The sequence below is a fragment of the Bolinopsis microptera genome, chromosome 11 (genome assembly GCF_026151205.1).
Source record: "Bolinopsis microptera isolate Bmic1 chromosome 11, MBARI_Bmic_1.0, whole genome shotgun sequence".
Taxonomy (NCBI): domain Eukaryota; kingdom Metazoa; phylum Ctenophora; class Tentaculata; order Lobata; family Bolinopsidae; genus Bolinopsis; species Bolinopsis microptera.
In genome coordinates, this window is record NC_087082.1 from 5,811,728 (window position 1) to 5,837,106 (window position 25,379).

A 25,379-nucleotide genomic window follows, 5' to 3' on the forward strand; every position below is an offset into this window, starting at 1 on the left:
AGTACTTCCTGCTGCTGGACGATGACAACATCTTCCTTAACTCTACTGATATAGAGCTACTCGTTAATATTCTAGATACTACAGACGCTACTTTAGCTGGCGGCAATTTTGCGGGGTATAACGATTTCGCGGGTTTCCTCAGTTTCGGCTACGGTAAGAAACATTCCCGTACATTACATTTAGGGCACGGAACGTGCGTGTCAGCTAACGAGACTGTCCCACATTTCCCAACATGTGTGAGATGTGAGCTGACTTCTAACGACTTCCTAGCCAGAACACGGGATATATTGGAGGTGGGAGGGTGGAGTAGCGAGCTGAAGACTCAGGAACACAAGGACCTGTTCGTGAGGCTAAAAGCAGCGGAGAAGAAAGTAGTGTACTGTCCTGACTTCCAAGTGGAGAACAGGAGAGGGGTGGGGAAGCTGATGAACGTGAAGGGGTATAAAGGACTGAGACATGGTAGGGAGCAGCAGATGAGAAACTTGTTCTGTAACAGGTGGAACATCCACAACAAGTGGATAGTTTAGTGGTTACCACCTTTAAACACTGTTTAACAGGTGGTAACTTGACAAGTGAGAGAGAGAGAGAGAGAGAGAGAGAGAGAGAGAGAGAGAGAGAGAGAGAGAGAGAGAGAGAGAGAGAGAGAGAGAGAGAGAGAGAGAGAGAGAGAGAGAGAGAGAGAGAGAGAGAGAGAGAGAGAGAGAGAGAGAGAGAGAGAGAGAGAGAGAGAGAGAGAGAGAGAGAGAGAGAGAGAGAGAGAGAGAGAGAGAGAGAGAGAGAGAGAGAGAGAGAGAGAGAGAGAGAGAGAGAGAGAGAGAGAGAGAGAGAGAGAGAGAGAGAGAGAGAGAGAGAGAGAGAGAGAGAGAGAGAGAGAGAGAGAGAGAGAGAGAGAGAGAGAGAGAGAGAGAGAGAGAGAGAGAGAGAACACTTGTGATCTTGGGAAGAAAATCTATATTTTATCTTAGCTCCTGTGTTATATTAGTCAATGCTTAGTACAAGTTCAGAAAGTGACGTATAGGAAACATTTAGCATGACAGCTGAATGCTTGTGCTGGATACTTTAATTAATAGGCCCATCGATCAAAATTGATTGATTTATTTAAAAGTAAAATCAACCATTGCCGTTTTTTGCTATTTATAAATAGGTCGTTATAAACTTAAGTTATTTTATTCAGATTTTATTCATTCATTCTGTTATTTCTTATAAATTATCAGTTATTGTTTATTTGGTGAGATCTATGATATTTTTTTGTCAATAGATTTTGTATCATCTGTATGACTAAAGAAAATACAGCTAGTAAATTTATTTCTGTACTGTCACCAATATCAAATATGTAACTAGGTCGAATGGAGAAATTAGGTCTCACGCGCGAGACCTAATGTCTTCGTTCGACCTAGTTACAACTTGGTGACAGGTAGATACTAGAACAGATATAATTTCTTGTGAAAATTCCCCGGCCTTGGCAAAACAACTTGATAAAGCGGTCTTTTCCTTACAATTTGGTTCAGGAAGGTGACAAGTACTTCAAATTTAATATGTGATTAAGAATTGTAAATACAATGTCTCAATGTTCCTCAACATAAATTCAGATTTGCGATTACTAAACTCCTGCTGTATTCAAACCAAAAAGGGTAACCTGCCATTCAAAAGGCCCACTTTTAATTATCCCAGATAGTATAAACAATCTCCGACTCTCTCTAGCAATCTCTAAACAATTCTTAAACTATCATCCTTGTAACCAAAACAGAGGTTAAACTGAACTTTCTGCACTACCCGGCTGTACTAAATGTCGTACACTAATATAATTATATGCCCTAAAATACTACGCTAAAATACTGCTAAAAACGAGTACACAACAAACTCACTTCGCGGCTTCGGCCGAACAGCTGTTCCTCGTTATTCCTCGTTTTAATTTAATATGGTCCCCCTCGGCCATAAAACCCGCACTCGGTCGATAACTGTCCAGTATAGCGGATTATAAAAAGTGCTAAACCCAGTATTTCTCGATCAGGAGCAGGAGGAGGAGAAGCCAGTAAAACGACAGAGAAACGACACGGAGAGCTCTGACGGGGGAAGGAAGGACTCCGAGTCCGATAAAACGGAGAGTAGTGCTGAAACTAGGTACTTTATTTGCCACTTCTTAAGTAGTGCTGAAACTAGGTACTTTATTTGGCACTTCTTGAGTAGTGCTGAAACTAGGTACTTTATTTGCCACTTCTTGGGTAGTGCTGAAACTAGGTACTTTATTTGCCACTTCATAAGTAGTGCTGAAACTAGGTACTTTATTTGCCACTTCTTAAGTAGTGCTGAAACTAGGTACTTTATTTGCCACTTCTTGAGTAGTGCTGAAACTAGGTACTTTATTTGCCACTTCTTAAGTAGTGCTGAAACTAGGTACTTTATTTGCCACTTCTTAAGTAGTGCTGAAACTAGGTACTTTATTTGCCACTTCTTGAGTAGTGCTGAAACTAGGTACTTTATTTGCCACTTCTTGGGTAGTGCTGAAACTAGGTACTTTATTTGCCACTTCTTAAGTAGTGCTGAAACTAGGTACTTTATTTGCCACTTCTTGAGTAGTGCTGAAACCAGGTACTTTATTTGCCACTTCTTAATTAGTGCTGAAACTAGGTACTTTATTTTCCACTTCTTGAGTAGTGCTGAAACCAGGTACTTTATTTGCCACTTCTTAAGTAGTGCTGAAACTAGGTACTTTATTTGCCACTTCTTAAGTAGTGCTGAAACTAGGTACTTTATTTGCCACTTCTTGAGTAGTGCTGAAACTAGGTACTTTATTTTCCACTTCTTAAGTAGTTCTGAAACTAGGTACTTTATTTGCCACTTCTTAAGTAGTGCTGAAACTAGGTACTTTATTTGCCACTTCTTAAGTAGTGCTGAAACCAGGTACTTTATTTGCCACTTCTTGAGTAGTGCTGAAACTAGGTACTTTATTTGCCACTTCTTGAGTAGTGCTGAAACTAGGTACTTTATTTTCCACTTCTTGAGTAGTGCTGAAACTAGGTACTTTATTTGCCACTTCTTGAGTAGTGCTGAAACTAGGTACTTTATTTGCCACTTCTTAAGTAGTGCTGAAACTAGGTACTTTATTTGCTACTTCTTGAGTAGTGCTGAAACTAGGTACTTTATTTGCAACTTCTTGAGTAGTGCTGAAACTAGGTACTTTATTTGCCACTTCTTGAGTAGTGCTGAAACTAGGTACTTTATTTGCCACTTCTTGGGTAGTGCTGAAACTAGGTACTTTATTTGCCACTTCTTGAGTAGTGCTCAAACTAGGTACTTTATTTGCCACTTCTTAATTAGTGCTGAAACTAGGTACTTTATTTGCCACTTCTTAAGTAGGGCTGAAACTAGGTACTTTATTTGCCACTTCTTAAGTAGTGCTGAAACTAGGTACTTTATTTGCCACTTATTAAGTAGTGCTGAAACTAGGTACTTTATTTTCCACTTCTTGATTAGTGCTGAAAATAGGTACTTTATTTGCCACTTATTAAGTAGTTCTGAAACTAGGTACTTTATTTGCCACTTCTTAAGTAGTGCTGAAACTAGGTACTTTATTTTCCACTTCTTGATTAGTGCTGAAAATAGGTACTTTATTTGCCACTTCTTGAGTAGTGCTGAAACTAGGTACTTTATTTGCCACTTCTTGAGTAGTGCTGAAACTAGGTACTTTATTTGCCACTTCTTGAGTAGTGCTGAAACTAGGTACTTTATTGGCCACTTCTTGAGTAGTGCTGAAACTAGGTACTTTATTTTCCACTTCTTCAGTAGTGCTGAAACTAGGTACTTTATTTGCCACTTCTTGAGTAGTGCTGAAACTAGGTACTTTATTTGCCACTTCTTGAGTAGTGCTGAAACTAGGTACTTTATTTGCCACTTCTTAAGTAGTGCTGAAACTAGGTACTTCACTTGCCAATTCTTAAGTAGTGCTGAAACTAGGTACTTTATTTGCCACTTCTTGAGTAGTGCTGAAACTAGGTACTTTATTTGCCACTTCTTGAGTAGTGCTGAAACTAGGTACTTTATTTGCCACTTCTTCAGTAGTGCTGAAACTAGGTACTTTATTTGGCACTTCTTGAGTAGTTCTGAAACTAGGTACTTTATTTTCCACTTCTTAAGTAGTGCTGAAACTAGGTACTTTATTTGGCACTTCTTAATTAGTGCTGAAACTAGGTACTTTATTTGCCACTTCTTAAGTAGTGCTGAAACTAGGTACTTTATTTGGCACTTCTTGAGTAGTGCTGAAACTAGGTACTTTATTTGCCACTTCTTGAGTAGTGCTGAAACTAGGTACTTTATTTGCCACTTCTTAAGTAGTGCTGAAACTTGTTACTTTATTTGCCACTTCTTGAGTAGTGCTGAAACTAGGTACTTTATTTTCCACTTCTTGAGTAGTGCTGAAACTAGGGGGGGGGGCCCAACCATATTAAAGTATATTAAAGTATATCCCCGGGTCAAAATTGGAAAAAATCCTACATTTTAATATACTTTAATATACCTACAATTAGAAGATTTATATTCTTCGTTAAGATTTACATGATGAACTATATTTTTCACTCAGATTTGCAAGATAAGCCTGTTTTAGGACTAGTACATGAATTTCCATCCAGATTGGTCAAAAATTGGCTGAGCTATGAGCTTTAAAAAATATGCCCATATTTGGGCATACGCTTTTGTCCAAATTCGCTTTTGCCCAAATTCGATAAAATTTCAATATTTTTTAATGAGACTAACTCTATGTGAAAGATATAACTCAGTGTTTGTTGGATATAGTGGATACTAAGTAAAAAGACCTCCATGAACAAAATTGGGAAAATTGCACATAATATCTCGGTTCAGAATACTAGCCAAAATAACTTCATTAAAATTAAAATAACTCTATCAGTTTTCAATATTTTTTCAAGAACTTTTTGGAATCGATTAAGGATTGCATTTCAAGCATATTTTGGGCAACAATTTTTGATGTAGGCCTCCAAGGAGATAGGGATATATTAAAGTATATTAAAGTATATTAAAGTATATTAAAGTATATCCCCGGGTCAAAATCGGGAAAAATCCTACATTTTAATATACTTTAATATGGTTGGCCCCCCCCCCCCCCCCCAACTAGGTACTTTATTTGACACTTCTTGAGTAGTGCTGAAACTAGGTAGCGCAGTTGGTTAGAACGCCTGTCTTACAATCGGTAGGTTGCGAGTTCGAAACCCACTGACTGCCTGGTCGTGGGGTGAGCGTCGTCGACGTTCAGCTAAGGATCATGAGTGGTCTATGCAGCCCCCGGTCTACTCAGCCGAATACTCGAGAAATCGGGTGTGAGGGTTAAATGAGGAGCTGCACATTGCAGCAAAGTCTCGGACGAAGAAAGTATGGTACACACTACCTTAACCGTCACTGGCCAAAAAGATCCTTCGGCTTCCTGTAATTGGCTGGTTGCACTTGTGTAACATTGTGGCTGTTGGAATACACCGAAGTAAAATAAGTGTCTAGATAAAAAAAGGTACTTTATTTTCCACTTCTTGAGTAGTGCTGAAACTAGGTACTTTATTTTCCACTTCTTGAGTAGTGCTGAAACTAGGTACTTTATTTTCCACTTCTTGAGTCTAATTAAGAAGATGAAAGGTTATGCAACCAAATCAAACGAAATTAACCATGGCCTTAAAACTGTAGCATATTCAAAAGAAATGTTTCCATGGTAACCGTCCTCACTGACAGTAAAACCTTTGCTTTTTAACCAAAACCTAAAAATGGGTTTTGTGGAAAACTACTGCTTATTTGCCTTAAATAACAAATAGTTCTGGACTCTGGAGTAGCATACTGATGATTACTGATTTAAAAATTTTGTATCTGGAGTAGACTCAGTGAAAAGCAAAATATTTGGCTCGAATGAAATTGGAAATTTAATAACAGCAAATACGTGATACGTCATAGATACTCCAGGGAAACCCCCTTCTTATTCATCTGCTTCTCAAATTCTTGTTTAAATATAGAAGTGTTGAAATTTTCATTTCAACCTAATATTATGCCTCCCACTGAGTCATCTCTAGAAAAGAAACTCGTTAAATCACTACCCCCGATATCTATCTGTATATAATGATTATATATTCTGAGTATTTACCAGACTAATATAACTGTTATTTACCAGACTAATATAACTGTTATTAACTAACGTAACCATGGAAACCGTCCCGCAGACCGGAGAAGTACGTTCACAGGCCTGACCTTTTGCTGGCTTTCCTCTTCTTCGACAGATATAGGGCCGGCTATCTCACGGAGGATGATGTGCTGGCTATAATACACTCTATTGGGCTCAACATCAGTCGCTCTCAAATAAAGGTAAGTTCACTTTCATACACTCTATTGGGCTCAACATCAGCCGCTCTTATGTTAAGGTAAGTTCACTTTCATACACTCTATTGGGCTCAACATCAGCCGCTCTTATGTTAAGGTAAGTTCACTTTCGTTATTCGTACACTCTATCGGGCTCAACATCAGTCGCTCTTACGTTAAGGTAGCATAACTTCTTGAAGATCTAGACATTATTTCGTTAAAATGATTTATCTCACTATTTTGATATTCCAACACCTTATCAGGGGACTTTATTAATTCAATATATTAGATTTAGATTTTTTTTTGTTGAATTCAATATATTCAATTTTATTGAATTCAATATATTCAATTTTATTTCTCAGGTAATACTTGACAAAGTACTGATGGGAAAGTCCAAGTTAAACTACAGAGGGTTGTGTGAGAAAGTGTCGACTGGCGGACCTAACGTTATTCAACAGGAAACTGTAAAGTTGAAAGAGATCGAGGAAGTATTATTACTTGGTTCCCAAGCTAGCAACAATGTTGTTAAGGTTAGTTTTACTATATAGATAGTGTGACAAGCATCGTAGTGTGCCAGCTTCGGTTTTTACGAAGTTCTCAAAAGTTAAAATACAGGTAGTATGATAATATAATTATAATAAAAATACAGGTAATATAATAAAATACAGGTAATATGTTAAAATGCAGGTAATATGTTAAAATACAGGTAATATAATAAAATACAGGTAATATGATAATATAATTATAATAAAAATACAGGTAATATAATAAAATACCTGGTAATATGTTAAAATGCAGGTAATATGTTAAAATACAGGTAATATAATAAAATGCAGGTAATATGATAAAATACAGATAATATGTTAAAATGCAGGTAATATGTTAAAATACAGGTAATATAATAAAATACAGGTAATATAATAAAATACAGATAATATAATAAAATACAGGTAGATGTAACAGATGCCCCCCACACTGAACGTGCCGCATCCGTGGAGCCCGTCCTCGCTAAACCTAGAGATCAAAACGACGTCGTAGTGGTCGGAGGTTAGTTATCGCCTTATCTTATTGCTATGACTACACTGTCGCTGCTTTATATTAACGATTATGTTCATGTTTTGAACGGGATAAGTACTACATAATATCATGTTTAATATTCGTGTGAAATGGTGAACTCCCAGTTTATTCAAACTAATATTATTGGTAATATTACGGCCCGTATTCACCAACATTTGGCTTAACTTAGCACCTAATATTAATAATATTATTTCCGTTACAGGTAGCTACGTTGTGAGGTCAGAACTACCTGAGCTCCTCTCAAAAGCCATGAAGAAAGTGACGGGGCTGGAGGGCAAAGTTAGAGACTTGGAGAGACACAATGAGAAACTTGAGAAACGTTAGTATTTTTCTCTCCATTCTATCAAAATTGGCCAAACATGACGTAATTTGTGAACGACCCCTTCGATTAAAGTTAAATTAGTTCACACCCAATGTTGTGAACGACAAGGAAGGTGATAAGGAGAGCCCTCGCAATTCAGGAGAAGTTGCACAACTAACATTGCCCCCCCCCCCCCCCCCTAGCTAACATTGCCCCCTCCCCCTAACCACCTCCCTAACTAACATTGCCCCCCCCCCCCCCCCTAACTAACATTGCGCCCCACCCCCCCCCCCCCCCCCTAACTAACATTGCCCCCCCCCCCCCCCCCCTAACTAACCACCCCTTAACCACCCCCTTACTCCAGGTATAGAGGAATCTAAGAACGTGAAGCACAACTATGTGGACCTGGAGGAGGAAGTCAAGGTCCGTAAGAACGAACTAGACATTCTGTCCGAGGAGAAGACTCGGTCAGAGCTGTCCGCCCGGAAGTTCCGCGCTCTGCTGGACACGACCAAGTCTGCTCTGAACGGGCTGGTGAGTCAGATAACGGGGGGATTGGAGGAGAAGGCTGAGGAGAAGAGCAAGGGCGGAGTTGTAGTTGGGAGTAAAGGGGGGTGACACGATACTCCGAGTGTAGGGTGAACTTTGTTATATTCACTAGATGTGTATAAGTTGATTACTTTTAAAATAGTTTATATTGCGAGCTGCGAGGGCGGTTGTTTGATATCTAGTTCTGTTGTTTGGCTAGGTGTTGCTGGAATCAGATAGGCTATTTATTTGATGTGTAGTAATGGAAACGTGTCTTGTTATGTAGGTTTGTGTCTGTGTGGAATTGGAGGAAATGAAGTAGAAACCGAGAGGAATTGGTTTCGTTGTAAAATAGGAATACTGTATTTTGCGAAGCGGGTTCTCTTAAGAGCAAAGAAAGTTAATTAATGGCTAGTTTTTAATGATAACTTTATATTCGATTCTAGATTTCAAATGTTATTATGTTATAGGATTGAAAGATATATAGGACCCGGTACATAAAATATGGCAGTTAATTTTTAGTTCTAATAAAATAATAATAAAGCAATTAAATATAATAAGTTTATTTATTTTATAACTACAGCACTAGCTGAATACTTCATGGTGTCGTATTGCGGTTGGTAACAGCAGTAGTAACACCTGACCATCACAGGTGCTATCAAATACCGCTCCCACTAAATCGCTCGCCCAAATCTTAAAATAAACTTCCGAAAAGGCTCAGAGGGTGTGAAACTCACTGCTGTCACGTGACTTGCATTGGTTGCTAATACTGCTTCGGAAAACCTTGTAATTATCATAACCCCGAATCTAACCATAATCCTGAGCCCTAAACAATCGAATTCGCTTTTAGCTACTAGCCTGTCACGTGACTAAAAGTAAAACGAAAATACATCGAATGTTGATACTTTCAATTTCATAGGCTCACGGCCTATTCTATAAAAATTAAAAATCCCTGGCGAGTGATTTTGTGGGACCGAATAAAGTATGACCTCATTAATCCGGAAAAATACCTCTGAAACGGTTGCTTCAAGTTAGCGGTGTCTGATTCAGTATATTCAATATTGTTAGTAGTGAAGTCAATCCCGATCAAAATAATTAATCCCGGGATTCGGGAATCCCGAGCAACAAAAAATCGGGAAATAAAATCGGGATTCCCAAAAACCGGGAATTTGCCGGGATTTCCCGAAAATCGGGATTCCCGAAAGCAAATGGCACTCATCTTTAATTCCTATTTGGTGTAATAAACTCCATGCCATGACCCAACTTTTAATTTTATGGTTGTACTTGTAGACTGTTTAAGTTCAATAGTACAATTAAAGCTGCCTCATCATGTCACAAGAAGATACCACAAGTGTCATCATTGGCCTTCTTTTCTTAAGGGGTCGTTCACGAATTACGTAATCATTTTTGGAACATTTTACCCCCCCCCCCCCCCCTCCGTAATCAGTTTTACACATAACTATTGTGTCAAAATTACATTAGCGTAATCATTCGAAACCCCCTCCCCCCCCCCCCCCCCATCTCAGCTGATTACGTAATATGTGAAGACCCCTAAATAGTACCTTAAGACTACTGTTGCAGAAACAACTTGGGCCCATTCTATTAGTATTACGGGCTTTTGTCTTCGTCCTGCCAGCTGTTGAAAAGGTCAGTCCAGACTCAATCGATCAGGACGGCCTGATCGTTTTTATAGCAGCGTCCATAAATGCCAGGATCTTCCCCTTAACCCCGGCCCTGGTTGGGGGAAACAACTCATCTCCACTTGTTGGTATTTTTTGGCTGGCTTAAGCATTCATGATTGCTGGACGAATCTTTTGTTTCGTCTAAAAACTCATAAATCGTTTTATTTTTGTTTTTCTTAACCTTGACGTCGACGACACAGGCTAACAGTCTCCACGACGTTCAAAAACCTGATTAACGCTACCGTGTAACTATATTGCAGTAAATTCATTCGAATATTGACATTCTAAGATTTGCAACTTTAATACAAATATTGAAAATTCCCGAAAGTCGAGGATTGAGAAAATTTCCCGGTCGGGAATTCCCGACCGAAAATCGTCGGGGAATCCCGATGTCGGGATTGACTTCACTAATTGTTAGTGCTACTATTATAAGCTGTTGCGTGTTTCCTGTTTTTATCACAGCTGCGTCACCATCTATTTCTGCGATAAAAGGAGTTTTACTTTTAGTTTTCCTTACTAAAACTGCAGTATAACGCTTCAAGTCAATCCATTAAAAATATTTATATTTATATCCCCGCAAAAAGTACTCTCCCCATATTACGAATATGAGTTTATTAAAGTAATTTCTTAGAATATAGGAAGAATTCCACATTCATATACCTTACAAGACTTTTTTGTGGCGGACCAATTTGCGACGACCGAAATTTTGGCGGTCCGAAAATATGGCGAAATTGAACAAAAACCGTCAAATTTCGGACGTCACACTCACAGAAAATAAGGGTATTTTTCATCATTTTTTGTGACAGTAAGCAGTAAGGAAATTTCTGAAATTCGGCAAAATCATGTTCAAACTTAGTCTGTATTAAGACTGTAAGACTTTCATGTTAGCACATACGTGTATTTTAATGCAAATTTAAACTGTATTGCTTGACATTCAATTCGTCATTGGTGTGGTGATAATTTGTCCCAAGATGCCAGAATTTATTTATTTATTTTACTTGATATTACTTTTAAGAAACAAAATAAAGCAGTGAAGGCACAGTCATTGAAATAAGCTAAAAGATAATGCGACGGATTCTATTACGACGACCGAAATTTTGGCGGTCCGAAAATATGGCGAAATTTTCGGAAAACCGCCACATTTCGTACGTTATAAATATGTCTTGTAAGGTAACTTCAAAGTAACGATCTACCAACAACCAAGACGCGCGCCGAGTTGGAAAAAATATTCTGCGACCTGGAGATCTTCATCGCGCATTGTAATGCTAAGGGGTCGTTCACATATTCAATATTTGTATCACGTCGAGACCCCCACTGCCCACGGTCGTTTTACTACGATACAGGCAACAGGGGGGGGGGGCGCGCGGCGGGTCATACAACGTATGACAATTCAATATTACGTAAACAATTTTTACCGCAATCAAGTAGGTAGTGCGCCATCGACAGTGAGCCGCGCGTGCCGACTGTAGGATGGTTTTTTAGCGCTAATTTCGGCCAGCACAATTTTCTTCAAACAAATAGATATTCAGTATACTTCCCGACCTCCGATTGCAACAAAAATTGGTTAGCTTACTCATTAATTTACAAGGAAAGTGTCCGAAAAATTTAAAGCATATCCAACCATCAGATATTATGTTACAGCTAAAAGCAGCGCATTTTGCCCCATTTTCATCACTATATCAACTCCGATATCCACCAAATTTTTCGGACAGTTGTGAAAGCCCTATTGGAAGGTCGTCGCCAATTTTCAGAATGATCTCATTCAAGGAACTGAAGATATATCCAAATAATACGACAAAAATCAACGAATTTGGTCAAATTTGGTCAAATTACGCGACTTTTACAGCTACTTTTGCTCCAAAAGCCGCGCACCATGAAATATGGCACCTAGGCGAAACTTACTAATCTTTCCAATACAAGAAGGTATGACAAATTTGGTATTGTGAAAATTCTCACAGTCTCTAGAAAACAGTGGTACAAAAATTTTTAAAATCCGAGCAAGTTTATTTTTATCGTGCACCCCCTAAATCAAGACCCAAGCACCCAATTCCTGACAGCAATATTACGTAATCATGGCCTGACACCCCCCCCCCCCCTTTGACTTTTATCCCGTGAAAACTCTTTTCTCTGCATTACATGTACTGTCATGCTACATGTACTGTCATGCTACCCTGATCATGCTATCATGATGAGCCGAAATCATTGTTATGATATCCAGCCAAGCACCTTTTAAACTGTTAATTATTATAGCCGGATTTTTGATCAATTTCTAAATTTGATCACTATTAGAGTGGAATTTGAGTTAAAATATTGTCAAATTGTCATAATTCCATTAAGAGGGTTTTAAAAAATTACAAAATTTTGATTACGTAATAAACGACCAAAACCCCTCATTACGTAATCAACCGTAAGCATTTGTGATTTGGAAGCCCCCCCCTCCACTCGGCTAATTACGTAATAGGTGAACAACCCCTCACTTCGTCACGATTTGTCATACGTTGTATGACCCGCCGCGCACGAGTGCGCGGCTCCCCTGTATCGTAGATCAGAAACTTTATTAGTATATAGTGAAACGACCGTGGGGGTCACGTTGTATTGTAGGTTTACAACCTACCTGGACGCGCGCCGAGTTGGACTCGTCGACGGTCCTGTTCCAATATATGGAACAGATATTTTACGAGTATCAACCGTTAAGGGTCACGATGTGATATTAATTGACGATGTCAATTCATCGCAGCTCGGCGCGGCACAGTAGCGCATCTCACAGTAACGCATGTCGCCGATCTCGCGATCTAGTCGTTGCGAGAAGCATAATTGAGTGCGCGGCACAGTAACGCATCGCGCTACATGACGTGATAAACTAAAAAGCCGGTCACGTGTTAATTTCTTTACCAAACTACCCGCTGCGAAGTGGCCACGTATTTATTTGCGGCAAGCCCACGGCATGGGCAAAAATGGATGATGATAATTAATCATTCTACACTCGACTGTCACGTTACGTAACTTTTTCAACCCGTTCTCTAGCTAGTTCTGAACGACTTTTCGAAACCCTAACCCTCTAATTTGATCCCAACCCTAACCCTAACCCAATCCTTAACAAAAAATATGCTGAAACCCTAACCCTAACGAAAAATTAGACTAACTTCCTTATACGGTCATATCACGTGATCGAGACAGTTTTTCGGAATCAGCGTCCGAAAATACATCGATTGAAGTTGGTTACAACCGTCGGGGGCCCTTTTAGAACAATTTTGAAGATCGACTGTAGAGTGATTTAGCACGCTCGGGCAAAAATATTTATTTTGGTTTTATACTGTCCGAGAAAGAACACAGATCAACATAGCCAATTAAATTCTTTCGGGCGAAAGAAGCTTTAAATTGTATTCCGTATTTCCAATTAAACAATATATTAAAAATGACAAACCCCCGTGTTGATGGTTTTAAAAGGAAAATAATCAAAATAAAACAAAGACAAAAGAACATTCTTTGACATAATATGTGATATGGTCACATCCTAACTGCCCGTCTTATACATTTAAGCCACTAATTAAAATTTGCAGTGAGCATGAAAAAGAAAGATTTGTAATTGATAAAAGAGTACTTCACTGATCAGTCAAAGAATTCTTTGTCCCTCTAATCTTCACAACTTATGGAGGTATGGGACCTCTTTGCACTGTATTTGTAGATCATGTCTCTGAGAGGATAGCTGATAAAAAAGAAGCCAAGAGTCAGATCAAAAATCATATCAGAACAATATTAAAATTTGATCTGTCAAGAAACACATTGCACTGAGGGGATAGAAGGTCAACAGCCCAGCAGCTTGGACTGCAAGGCCTATTCTTTAACCTCATCCTAGATTTGGTTATGTAATATTGTAGATAATTTATTGTAGTTGTTATATTGTGTACAATTTTACTGACAAAATGATCCCAGGGGGGACTACAAACCCACCGCTTCGGTGGCTAGTTGATGCACCTTTCACAAGCAAGAACCACTTTGGTCTACTTCAGTGGCGTAACGAAGGGCCCCGCTGACCCCACTGTGCAGGGGGGCGCTGTCTTAGGGGGGCGCCAAATCGTCGTTTGAATGTGGGACAATTTCGAAAACTTAACTAAAGTACTTGCAAAACTGCGCGTTTTGCTCTATATACACACTTTTTTAGAGATTTTACCGGCGTATCCTCTAAAATCACCTAATTTGTTCAATTTTAGGGAGAGGCACCAAAAGGGGAGGGGGCTCCAACAGGCAACGTTACGCCACTGGTCTACTTGCTCTGAATTTTCTCAGCTACGTGGTTCGGGGTCTCACCTTTTTCCTATTTATGACCCGCGGCAAGGATAATATAATGATAACATAACGACCCAGGTGGCTGCAAGCTGCACGGCTTTCTTGATCTCAATGAAACAAGAAATTTCAATGAAACAAGAAATTTAATTTTAGCACATTTAACAGAATAAAAAGATGTAAAACAATTCTTAAAATATAATGCCCATTTGGTGTATGACTTTTTGTCCTTGATTGCTAGTTTGGTTTTGGAAGGACAGGTAACTAACGGGGCAAGGAATGCGTGTGTCTGAAAGCTTTTGCACACACCGAAACGCTAGTTCAGTGAGGTTTTAGAGACAAAGCTCATATGAGGACTAGAAGAAAATTGTTAGCAGACATTAAGGGTTCTGTTTATAGTTGTTACTATAGGTTGCAGTCTTGTTGTGACAAAAAGTCTACACTAGAATATGCTTTAGTTTATATTGCGTAGTTCAAGGATATAAAATGCAGCTTCAAGGTGGATATTGGAGAGCTGGCAAAAGATTATGGCCTTTGTATCAATGGTTATAATAAGCCTGGTCTCAGTCTTAATGTACAATTGTAGCTGCTGAGCAGCTATTGAATAAACTGGATATTTGCTACAGGAAACATCTAAGGCAAATCATCAGAATGACTGAACCTAATATAATCATAAATGACACACTTTACAGTTAAACAAAAATTTCAATTTTGTGCCATTTATTACAGAGTAAACAAGTTTACAATAAGGCTCTCAAGACCCATCTATTTCATCAAGCCTATCCTGTATGTGCGAACAGTATTTTTGGTGATTCAGTAGTCATGGACGCAGGACTTTAAGATCAATCTACAATTTATAAATTTGAATTTTTGATTAGAAAAGGGACTACTAAGGTAAATTTATCTGCACCGCTTTGTTGGCCAGTATCAACTCCATTTTTTGGACTTCGGTCGCTTATACGGCCTAAGCGGTATACAAATAAAGCGTTATTATTATTATTTTTAATTTGATATTTAAAGGAATCCTAATTCAATGTGTAGTATGGTTGTCACTCTTTAAACAATAACAAATTATTATAATATAATGGTATTATATTGACAATAGATACTTGTGTTTTCTATTCTATATTCTATCTAGTTAGCAATGACTGTTGAGAGTAGCAGAAAATCATTTGTGATTCTGGCTGGTGTGTTTGGTGCTGCTGTATCAATTCTGTATCTCATCTATTCCAATTTGCCTGATCTCCCCCCTGAGCATAGAGCTAGCATAGTACTTCCACGTGACATTGAAGATGCTAAAGTAAGTAACACAGTGCATGTATCTTTACGTTTTGGTAGTGAGAAATTATATGATTATTCATACTGCCCAACTCATCAACTGTTTGTATTCCGATTGCAAGTCCGATTTTCAGTCTCTTACAAATCATATCTTATACAATCAGTAATCAAAATAATTTTCAGAAATTGGGGCAAGTGATTTCTATATACAAAGAAACACACTACTATTCTGTCATGGGCCTCTTCTTTGCTGCTTACATATTCTTACAAACCTTTGCAATACCTGGTTCTATATTTTTGTCTATACTTTCAGGTAATCCTTATGAAAAATAAGTAAGATCATTTGCTTGAATCTTGAGAAAATCAAAAATATTTGATTTACTTGTGTATGTTAAGCCTATTTCTTATTGTTAATTACCAAAAACATAGTAGTAAACTTCTCTCTCAGGATTTTTGTTCTCGTTTCCAGTAAATCTATTTCTGATCTGTTCATGCAGTGCTCTTGGTGCAACTAATTGCTTCCTCCTGTTCTCATTGGTTGGCAGAAAGATTGTTATGAAGTATTTTCCAGAAAGAATTCAGACATGGAATGCTCAGGTTTGAGAACAATTTTAACTTAAACTTTCTTTAGCTATTGGATTGTCATAGCCAATTTTAGATATGTTATATTTTCTAATTACACTTGAGTGAATCATGTACTTACATTTAAATTTCTTATACACTATACAAGGCCATGTTGTTTTTAAAAAGAAATGTGTTCGATAATATTGTGTATCTATTCTCCTCTCCTAAGTTATTTAAATCCAGGTTGACAAACACAGAGACAGTCTTTTAAACTACATCATATTTTTGAGGATCACACCGTTTCTGCCCAACTGGTTTATCAACATGACATCACCTGTTATTGGTGTTCCTGTTTTTCCCTTCGTTTTTGGGACATTCATAGGTGAGTTTAATATAATATGTTCATAGTTTTACTACTCCAGTCAAACCTTGATTAACTGCACATTTACCATTTAATGACTGAATAGATATCAAAAGAAATACTAAGCTCATTTAGTGCCTCCTGATGTAAGTCATAAATATGCAGATGAATGTTATGGGCCTAGCCGGTAATGAGTCTTTAGCAGACTGCATATTTTTATAAGTGAATACATATTATGTACACTAAATTGTAGTGTACTGTAAACATAGTACTATACGTTATCAGTATAACTCACGATGTTGACTGGAGCCCATTAACATTTATAGTACTGGTTTTAGTTGTAATCTAATGTGAATCTTACCTGCTATTTTACTGTATTTAACTACTGTGCACCTCCATGAAAGAAATTTAAACTAAACTGCTTTGTTAAGGAGTCTCAGTTCGCCTGTAGAAGTAATTGAATATTTTATCTATATAAATAAATTTGAAGCTTGTTTAAAGTGTAAACTGTTATTTCCCGCAGGTGTGGCCCCGCCCTCGCTACTGGCAATACAGGCTGGGAAAACATTACACACATTGACTAGTGCCAGCGATGCGGTTTCTCCACTTCAACTCATCTTATTGATCGGACTGGGCTTCGTGAGCATGATACCTGTTGCTTTCAAACATTACTTTAGACAAAAGTTGGAATGACAGAATTTGAAATAGTCTTTAATTTAGTTTGGGGCATTATTATTTCAATGATGAATTTACCGATGTGACATGCATGTTGCTTAAATACTTTGTTAGCACTTTATTTACTTAATTAAGAGAGCATTCCCGACTTCAATCTTATTCCTATACTTTAAACTAGAAGCTTTAAAACGTAACGTGCAATTTCAAATTCAGACTAATTTATTTATTTATATTCTGTTGCATCAGTTGTTAAGAATTTGTATTCTTGAGTTATAATGCCACCGTACCCGGTTCTACCTTTCTAACCTATTTAAAGAAAACAATGCTAACTGCCCAACTTTAGGTTAAACCTAATAATCTGGTACATTGTAGTCAAAAAGGCTTTTTGTCCCATATTGAATTTGTTCAATTGAATTTGATAAAAGCCAACCCACACTTTTATCATTGATAATATGAAGTTTACTCGAAACCTCACTAAACTTGTCCTTGTTAATATACAGGGCCAGGGGGGGGGGGGGGCAAAAGTCAGCAGCCATACGTTGGCCTTAATAGCTCAATCATTGTGTACCCAATTGAAATAATTCTTTTTGGTATGACTTACTACCACCACTGGTTCGAGGAATTTGTCAAATCGAAAAATATTCGTGTTCATTTTCTTCAAATGAAGGTTCATTTTCGCATTTATTAGATAGTTTGGATAGTCGGATCGAGCCAAATTTTATTGAATGGTGTTTGGCCATTTGAATTACGTTTGTCCTGAAAAAAATTAGAGTTCTAGCTTCTCAGATGACCGAGATATGAAGCATAACGAGTTTGTTCATTACGTGTGATCAGGTGATTGGGTTGAGGCTAGATCCGCATTACGGGAATCGTGCAGAGAGCTCAATTACGGTGTCGTAATTGGGTAATCATTGAGTACCCAATCAATTTTGCTAATGAGATAAACAAATTGCTTTCAATAACTTTGTCATTATATTCCGGATTAAATGACCTATTGCAATATGTTACAATGGAGTCTCTAACATGTTCACAAACACCAGTATAAGCAATTTAATGTTGATTGGGTGTGGCCCCCAAAAATCGAATTTTAAAATTTTGGTCGCGGAATCCTTGAACAAGTAGGTACAGTATGCCATCTGCAAAGCAACAACTCTCAAATATAAAACACAGCGTTGGTATAAGAACCAACGTATGGGTACTGACTTTTGCCCCCCCCCCCCTGTAATCTGTATGTATCCTTAAATTTTCTGCAGTTTTATTTATTTTGGCTTGGTATGTTAATTATATTGTATTGGTACAGCTAGGGTGTATTATATATTGTATTGGTACAGCTAGGGTGTAGTATATATTGTATTGGTACAGCTAGGGTGTATTGTATATTGTATTGGTACAGCTAGGGTGTATAATACATTGTATTGGTACAGCTAGGGTGTATTGTATATTGTATTGGTACATCTAGGGTGTATTATATATTGTATTGGTACAGCTAGGGTGTATTATGTATTATTATGATTGTCAAAGATTTCAATTCAATATCCTTCGTAAGTATCACACCATCTTAACATCATGTTCTTCAATAATAACACTTTTAGACCCTTTAGAGTATATTTGTCATTTCAATTCATTGCTTTTCTCTTATTAATCTAATTTTTCGTGTGTCTCAATATGTCAGCCCAATTGAGAGTTAACGGAATTTGAATTATAGCTACCGAAGAAGCCATAATTTACAATTAAGATTCCCAAAATATTTACCTTACCATTTACCATAGCACTTAAATGACAATAGGTGCAGATGGATCTGATAGCTGGTAACTACTCGGATAGCTCTGCAGATTCAGAAAATGACAGCGAGTTGGAAGACGTGGATAAAGGCGAGACGGAAAAAACTGAAGATTTAATACCACTCCCAGAATTTGAAATAGACTCTAGTGGAATGGGGAAATCTAGGGAGAAAATTGATCCCAAGGTCATTTTTGGTTTAGTTACTTAGGAGCTAGCATCTTTTATCAACTTAAACAAATATTTTAATGTACATGAATATTGATTTAAGTTTGCCGCATAAAGAATGCTCTGAGTTGGAGATTCTGATGACGAATCATCCTGGCAAAATTGAGCTATCTGCTGACATTTCAGGTGTCAGTGTTCAGGAATGAATATGTTGCTGAAAGGGAGGAAAAGAAGGCAGTCATGGAGCAACACGTCCAATTGAGCAATTCAGTCATTTCTTCTGTTGAAACTCAAGGTAAAATCAGACTCAAATCTCAATGTAACAACTCATAGTCGTAGAGATAGTTATGATATTCCAAATCAGTAGCGTGAATAGCTTTCTCTTGAGAAGAAAAAAATACTATATGGAATTTAATAAAGATATAATATAAAGATATGTAAAGATTTAGTACCCAAAACAGAAACGCAATAATACAAGTGCGATTGAATTAAGCTATTGTATAGTATTTTTGCGCTTTGTTTGGAATGGATTTTTTTAGTTTTGTCATTACGTCAGCATTTCTAGATATGCATGTCTTTTTGTTCCTTCGGCGCAAAAACCATTGCAGGAAACATTTTTCACTATCAATTCAATATTACATCATTACATTCATATAGATAACAACAAACCAGAGTTTTGAGATAACGAATTACGGTGACTCTGATTCCTAGATGTAGTAGAAGGCACAGCCAGCCAAGGGTCTACTTTCTCATGACTATTCTTACACTGACCTGTCAATTTCACAGTCGATTTCAGTCATCACATTTTCAGATTGTGAAGGGTGGACCCATCCTGTAGTACAAACTGTTCGAACTACTTGTGAAGGACGAGCCATTCGTGGACGACCTGTTTCTAAGGTACAAACTGGTCGACCTACTTGTGAAGGACGAGGCGTTCGTGGACGACCTGTTTCTGAAGTACAAACTGGTCGACCTAATTGTGAAGGACGAGCCGTTCGTGGACGACCTGTTTCTGAAGTACAAACTGGTCGACCTACTTGTGAAGGACGAGGCGTTCGTGGACGACCTGTTTCTGAAGTACAAACTGGTCGACCTACTTGTGAAGGACGAGGCGTTCGTGGACGACCTGTTTCTGAAGTAGAATCCGATCGAACTACTTGTTGCTGAACCGTATCACTGGCTTGTAACTGCGTGAATCCTTGCGTGTGGTAAACTTCCGATTTGGGGAACCTACAGGTGATGAGCAGGTTACACCATTTCCTGAATCTCTTCATTCTGCAGTAATAGAAGATTGGATTGAGTGCAGCATTCACCACCACACTCTCCATCTTGGCAATGTGCCAGGAGTACCAGTACATGAACCGAGTACCGAAGTAAGCACCTGGGTACTCCACCCCAAAGAAACGGGTTGTCATGTTGTGCATCATGTTGATAAAGAGAGGGAAGTTGCACACTAGAAAGAGGCTGGTGAACATGGCTATCGTTATTGTGGCCTTGTTTTTCATTCTTTTTATAGTCCTGGCTCTTGGGCTCTTTGGCTTGCTAGAAACAGATTTCTTAGCGGAGAAGTAGAGCTTGGTGATGGAAACAATGAGGGTAATGAAGGTTAAAATGGGAGGCAGTCCCACCATGACCAGGTTTACAGCGTGCTCGAACTTCATCTCAAAGTTGTAATAACAGTAGGCCCCGTCCCAGGAGTACTTATACTCGCCCCTGAGAGGAGGGATAAGGAACTGCAGGAAGGGTATTAGGAGTAGGATTATCAGGTAACCCACCACACAGCCCATCACTGTTCTTATCCTCATCTTGTAGAAGGGCTTCACTATTGCCACTGTCCTCGACGTACTGAGGAGGAGAACCAGGAATATGGACATCTTCTGCAGGATTGTGTAGAGGATTTCCCAGACAACACAGACCAAGTAACTGTTGAACATGCCGGGTCTTCTACCTCTGAACATTGCTATGGTAACGGGCAGGTGAGTGAAGGAGGTAACACTATCAATACAACAAATGCTGATGTAGAGCAAGGTTACCCGGTCCTTCTTATTGGTGGATGTGAAGAAGGTAGCTCCTAAGATGTTACCTGGGATACCGACCAGAGCGCAGAGAAGAAGTAGGGAGCCCAGCGAGTAATCAAGGGAAATGAAGGGAGTCTTCATGCCCGGGTAGTCAGGGTAGGACTTGACATGGGGGTTGTGTGACGCATTCATAGTTCCTGGGCCAGAATGAGGGTTAGTTGTTCAACCTCACTTTCAATCCATACTTCTTAAAAGAAATTTAAATTTTACAATGGTTTGAACCTGTGAAGATTGAATTCAAATTTACGACAAAATTTAGAAAAAAATAATTAGATAAAGGAAATGAGTGTTGGTGGTTAGCATAGAAGGAATTTCCACTGTATTAAAACGCATAAAGAGTCACCGAAGAATTATATCCAACAAATGAAATCATTATGATCAATCATAAGCAAACCATTATCGAAACTTCGACTAGCCGAACAAAATGAAAAACAATGACTAAATGTCTGAGATTTGAATGACAAATATTTCACATGAACGGAACTGCTATGCTCTTACTGTAATCAGACCGTAAACGACAACTCGACCAGTGTGGGAGTAAGGACAATATAAATAGTCCAGGCTGGTAGTTGGTACCTCCAAGAAGTGCCTCAGACTGCAAATTCGAACAATCCGATCAAAAATTATTATCCATTTGATTAACAAAAGAAGTCGCACAGTCAAACGACCGCCCGCGCCAGGTAATTGGTATGTTGAACGGTCTATATTAGTGCCTCAGACTGCAGATTCCAACCATCCGATCAGAAATTATTATCAGTTGATTAACAACATAAATCGCACAGTCAAACGACAGCCAGGTAATTTGTTGGTATGTTTATTTGGTATGTTGAACGGTCCGTTCAACATACCAAATTAACATGCCAACAGAACGGTCTATTAATACTTATATGAGATTTATAAGTATCAATAGTAACTCGCTGACCGACAACTCGGCCTAATTATTTTAGGTTCTCACACTCAGACAGGGTAGGGTGTCACGTGACTATATGCACGTGGGCAGTCACGTGACTATGTGCACGTGGGCAGTCACGTGGTCTGATTTGTTGCGTGACAATCAGAACAATTTTTGGACGAGAATTTGGTCTAATCTAAATAAAAGATCTTATGACAAATATCTGAGCAATATACATTTGCAAACAAACTTGTGAATAAAGGTTTGGTTAACAATGATAGGGGTAATAATGAATCGTAATTAGGGTTTAAGGTTTAATTTTTCTGTCGTAAAATTTTACATATATTAGCGATAAGAGAAATACCATTGTTGGACGTGAGGAGAGTGAGGACTCCTCAAACTACATTAAATTAATTCCTTCTGTAACGTCCTGAATAAATATAGTTACGAAAACAAAATTTACTAACAATTTTAAAACATTTTAAAACGTACTGAAGTTCACCAAAAAATGTATTATATACGGTATTACTAATGCAAAGATAAAACAAAAGAACAAATAATAATCAAAACAAATATCAACATAATATAACATAATGTATTTATATTTTATATAACACCTTGTTATACAGATAGTATAAACAACAGTCTTAATAACAGAACAAATAATTATACTTGCTATCAATTAGGGGTAGTTGGGTAATAAACGTTTTGTTAAGTAGCTTATTAGTACGCTGTGCACGTGGGCAGCTAACTAGTACGCTGTGCACGTGGGCAGCTAACTAGTACGCTGTGCACGTGGGGAGCTAACTAGTACGCTGTGCACGTGGGCAGCTAACTAGTACGCTGTGCACGTGGGCAGCTAACTAGTACGCTGTGCACGTGGGCAGCTAACTAGTACGCTGTGAACGTGGGCAGCTAACTAGTACGCTGTGCACGTTGGCAGCTAACTAGTACGCTGTGCACGTGGGCAGCTAACTAGTACGCTGTGCACGTGGGCAGCTAACTAGTACGCTGTGCACGTGGGCAGCTAACTAGTACGCTGTGCACGTGGGCAGCTAACTAGTACGCTGTGCACGTGGGCAGCTAACTAGTACGCTGTGCACGTGGGCAGCTAACTAGTACGCTGTGCACGTGGGCAGCTAACTAGTACGCTGTGCACGTGGGCAGCTAACTAGTACGCTGTGCACGTGGGCAGCTAACTAGTACGCTGTGCACGTGGGCAGCTAACTAGTACGCTGTGCACGTGGGCAGCTAACTAGTACGCTGTGCACGTGGGCAGCTAACTAGTACGCTGTGCACGTGGGCAGCTAACTAGTACGCTGTGCACGTGGGCAGCTAACTAGTACGCTGTGCACGTGGGCAGCTAACTAGTACGCTGTGCACGTGGGCAGCTAACTAGTACGCTGTGCACGTGGGCAGCTAACTAGTACGCTGTGCACGTGGGCAGCTAACTAGTACGCTGTGCACGTGGGCAGCTAACTAGTACGCTGTGCACGTGGGCAGCTAACTAGTACGCTGTGCAGGGTTACCTTTAAAAGTCTGGTGTTCATGTTTGGTTTGAAGCGAAATGAAGATAGAATGAGGGTTAGAGTCGGGTGTATGATTAGATTTAAAATTTGGTATGTGGAAGTATGGTTTAACTGTGCTGCGAATTGCCGTTGTTTACTTGGTTGCTGTCGAATGAATGATCAAGTACTGGATTAGCATCGTAAAGAAAGTGGATGTGTGTACCCTCATGCTACTAGGGTCTAGGATACAGAGTGAGATGATACGTTTAAACAGTGGAAAGAGGCTGCTTGTTGTTTACCCAGTTATCAATTACTCGGTTAGTGATTAGGGAGCTCGTATCTGAAATCATGACGTATGGTCCTTAATCCGAATAAGGTACAATGGAAGTCACCTGCACGTGCACCCTTTAGAGATAATAAACTACTGGAAAGATTAGGACTGATGAAGTCATGAGGTAGTTCAGTTTTAGATCACACCCCTCTATTATTAGTAAAACTATTTAATTTTAGTTCAGTTGATAAGATTAATTGACATATTATTGTTGTCCTAGGAAAGAAAGTGTGCTGGCAGTTTCGTAAGCACGGAAGATGCAGACAAGGGCACAAGTGCAGGTTTGCTCATGATAACGACCTGTTCAACGGAGCCGGCACTATTCCTTCTAAAGCAACTCCTGCTTTCGGTAAGAAGTTTCAGAATTCAAACCCCTACTATCCGACATCCGTCTATACATCGATGAAACCGTGTTGTTTAGAATATTAAGAAACGTTATTACAACTAAATTCCAGGTAGTGGTTACTCAGCATTACCTGGTTACTATAACAACTAAATTCCAGGTAGTGGTTACTCAGCACCGCCTGGTTACTATAACAACTAAATTCCAGTAGTGGTTACTCAGCACCGCCTGGTTACTATAACAACTAAATTCCAGGTAGTGGTTACTCAGCACCGCCTGGTTACTATAACAACTAAATTCCAGCAGTGGTTACTCAGCACCGCCTGGTTACTATAACAACTAAATTCCAGAAGTGGTTACTCAGCACCGCCTGGTTACTATAACAACTAAATTCCAGGTAGTGGTTACTCAGCACCGCCTGGTTACGAACACCCTTTAGAGGAGGAGGAAGAGGATGGAGCTCCTAAGAAGAAGAAGAGAAAGTTCGGTTTACCAGACACTCTTATTCCTAAAGCAAAGGTTATCACTATCTACAAGGACCATAAGAAGAAGGAGAGATCCTTTAAGTGAACTTTTAGTTTTTTTGTTGTTATGATTTTAGTGTAAGATTAGGCTCCTTAGCCTTTCTATTAGATACTTTGTTTTTAAAGGAGCCGTATTGATTTCTATCAGCTCAGGTAGCTAGAAACTTATCTCTTACATCAGTTTAGCTTTTTATTATAAGCCATCGAATTTTTAACATTTTTTGCATTATTTATTCTATTTATAATCAAAAGTTTTAGGGAGTAATAATTGTATTTCCCGCCTTTTTAAATTATCCGATATTGCTAGGGGGGTGACACGTCCGTCTATAATGCTAGTATATTTATAGTTTTGCGATGTGCAATAATGTTCAAGTAGTCAAGAGTATTATTCTTCTTTTATTATGATCAGTTTATTTAGGTACCTGCTATACTCTTCAAGTGTTTATTTGTTACTTCATTATTATCATCTCCTCTGTATACTGTGCTGCATTCTGAATTACTTACTTTCTAACCCTTCATCTTTGTATCATTTCTCATTATAACAATTTAAGAGATATTAACGTATCACATACTGTTTATATATAATACTTAAGTACAAGATAATTTTAATCCACTGACTCAACAGCTGTGGATGAAGACCCATACTTCAGAGATGGGTATTAAC

The 25,379-nt window shown here is 38.6% G+C and overlaps 4 protein-coding genes across 4 annotated transcripts in view; all 4 read left to right on the forward strand.

The window, feature by feature from the left end:
• Positions 1-8,797, forward strand: part of LOC134822991 (cell division cycle and apoptosis regulator protein 1-like) — a 44,330-nt gene extending 35,533 nt beyond the window's left edge. The window contains exons 16-21 of the mRNA XM_063834292.1: positions 2,012-2,121; positions 6,207-6,348; positions 6,705-6,872; positions 7,293-7,389; positions 7,622-7,738; positions 8,085-8,797. Of these exons, the coding sequence (XP_063690362.1) occupies positions 2,012-2,121; positions 6,207-6,348; positions 6,705-6,872; positions 7,293-7,389; positions 7,622-7,738; positions 8,085-8,338 (888 nt within the window). The 3' untranslated portion in view covers positions 8,339-8,797. The remainder of the gene's footprint in view (positions 1-2,011; positions 2,122-6,206; positions 6,349-6,704; positions 6,873-7,292; positions 7,390-7,621; positions 7,739-8,084) is intronic.
• Positions 1-25,379, forward strand: part of LOC134822994 (dihydrolipoyllysine-residue acetyltransferase component of pyruvate dehydrogenase complex, mitochondrial-like) — a 96,026-nt gene that overhangs the window by 13,275 nt on the left and 57,372 nt on the right. The window lies entirely within an intron of this gene.
• LOC134822962 (transmembrane protein 41B-like) lies at positions 15,352-17,571 on the forward strand. Its single transcript, XM_063834246.1, has 5 exons — positions 15,352-15,514; positions 15,676-15,805; positions 15,941-16,089; positions 16,300-16,438; positions 16,941-17,571. The coding sequence occupies exons 1-5, from the start codon at positions 15,359-15,361 to the stop codon at positions 17,108-17,110; spliced, it is 744 nt and encodes a 247-aa protein (XP_063690316.1). The 5' UTR covers positions 15,352-15,358; the 3' UTR covers positions 17,111-17,571.
• LOC134823102 (uncharacterized) lies at positions 18,866-25,231 on the forward strand. The gene is made up of 4 exons (XM_063834450.1): positions 18,866-19,058; positions 19,226-19,334; positions 24,069-24,197; positions 24,589-25,231. Exons 1-4 carry the CDS (start codon positions 18,885-18,887, stop codon positions 24,759-24,761), a joined length of 585 nt encoding a protein of 194 aa, XP_063690520.1. The 5' UTR covers positions 18,866-18,884; the 3' UTR covers positions 24,762-25,231.

What these genes read in the sequence shown, in the direction of transcription:
- LOC134823102 (XM_063834450.1), top strand. Translation starts at nt 18,885, where the DNA reads ATGGATCTGATAGCTGGTAACTACTCGGATAGCTCTGCAGATTCAGAA. An exon ending in TTCTTCTGTTGAAACTCAAG is followed by an intron (nt 19,335 to 24,068) that starts GTAAAATCAGAC and finishes TTGTTGTCCTAG; the next exon opens with GAAAGAAAGTGTGCTGGCAG. An exon ending in TAAAGCAACTCCTGCTTTCG is followed by an intron (nt 24,198 to 24,588) that starts GTAAGAAGTTTC and finishes ACTAAATTCCAG; the next exon opens with GTAGTGGTTACTCAGCACCG.
- LOC134822962 (XM_063834246.1), top strand. Translation starts at nt 15,359, where the DNA reads ATGACTGTTGAGAGTAGCAGAAAATCATTTGTGATTCTGGCTGGTGTG. An exon ending in ATTTTTGTCTATACTTTCAG is followed by an intron (nt 15,806 to 15,940) that starts GTAATCCTTATG and finishes CTTCTCTCTCAG; the next exon opens with GATTTTTGTTCTCGTTTCCA. An exon ending in TTCAGACATGGAATGCTCAG is followed by an intron (nt 16,090 to 16,299) that starts GTTTGAGAACAA and finishes ATTTAAATCCAG; the next exon opens with GTTGACAAACACAGAGACAG.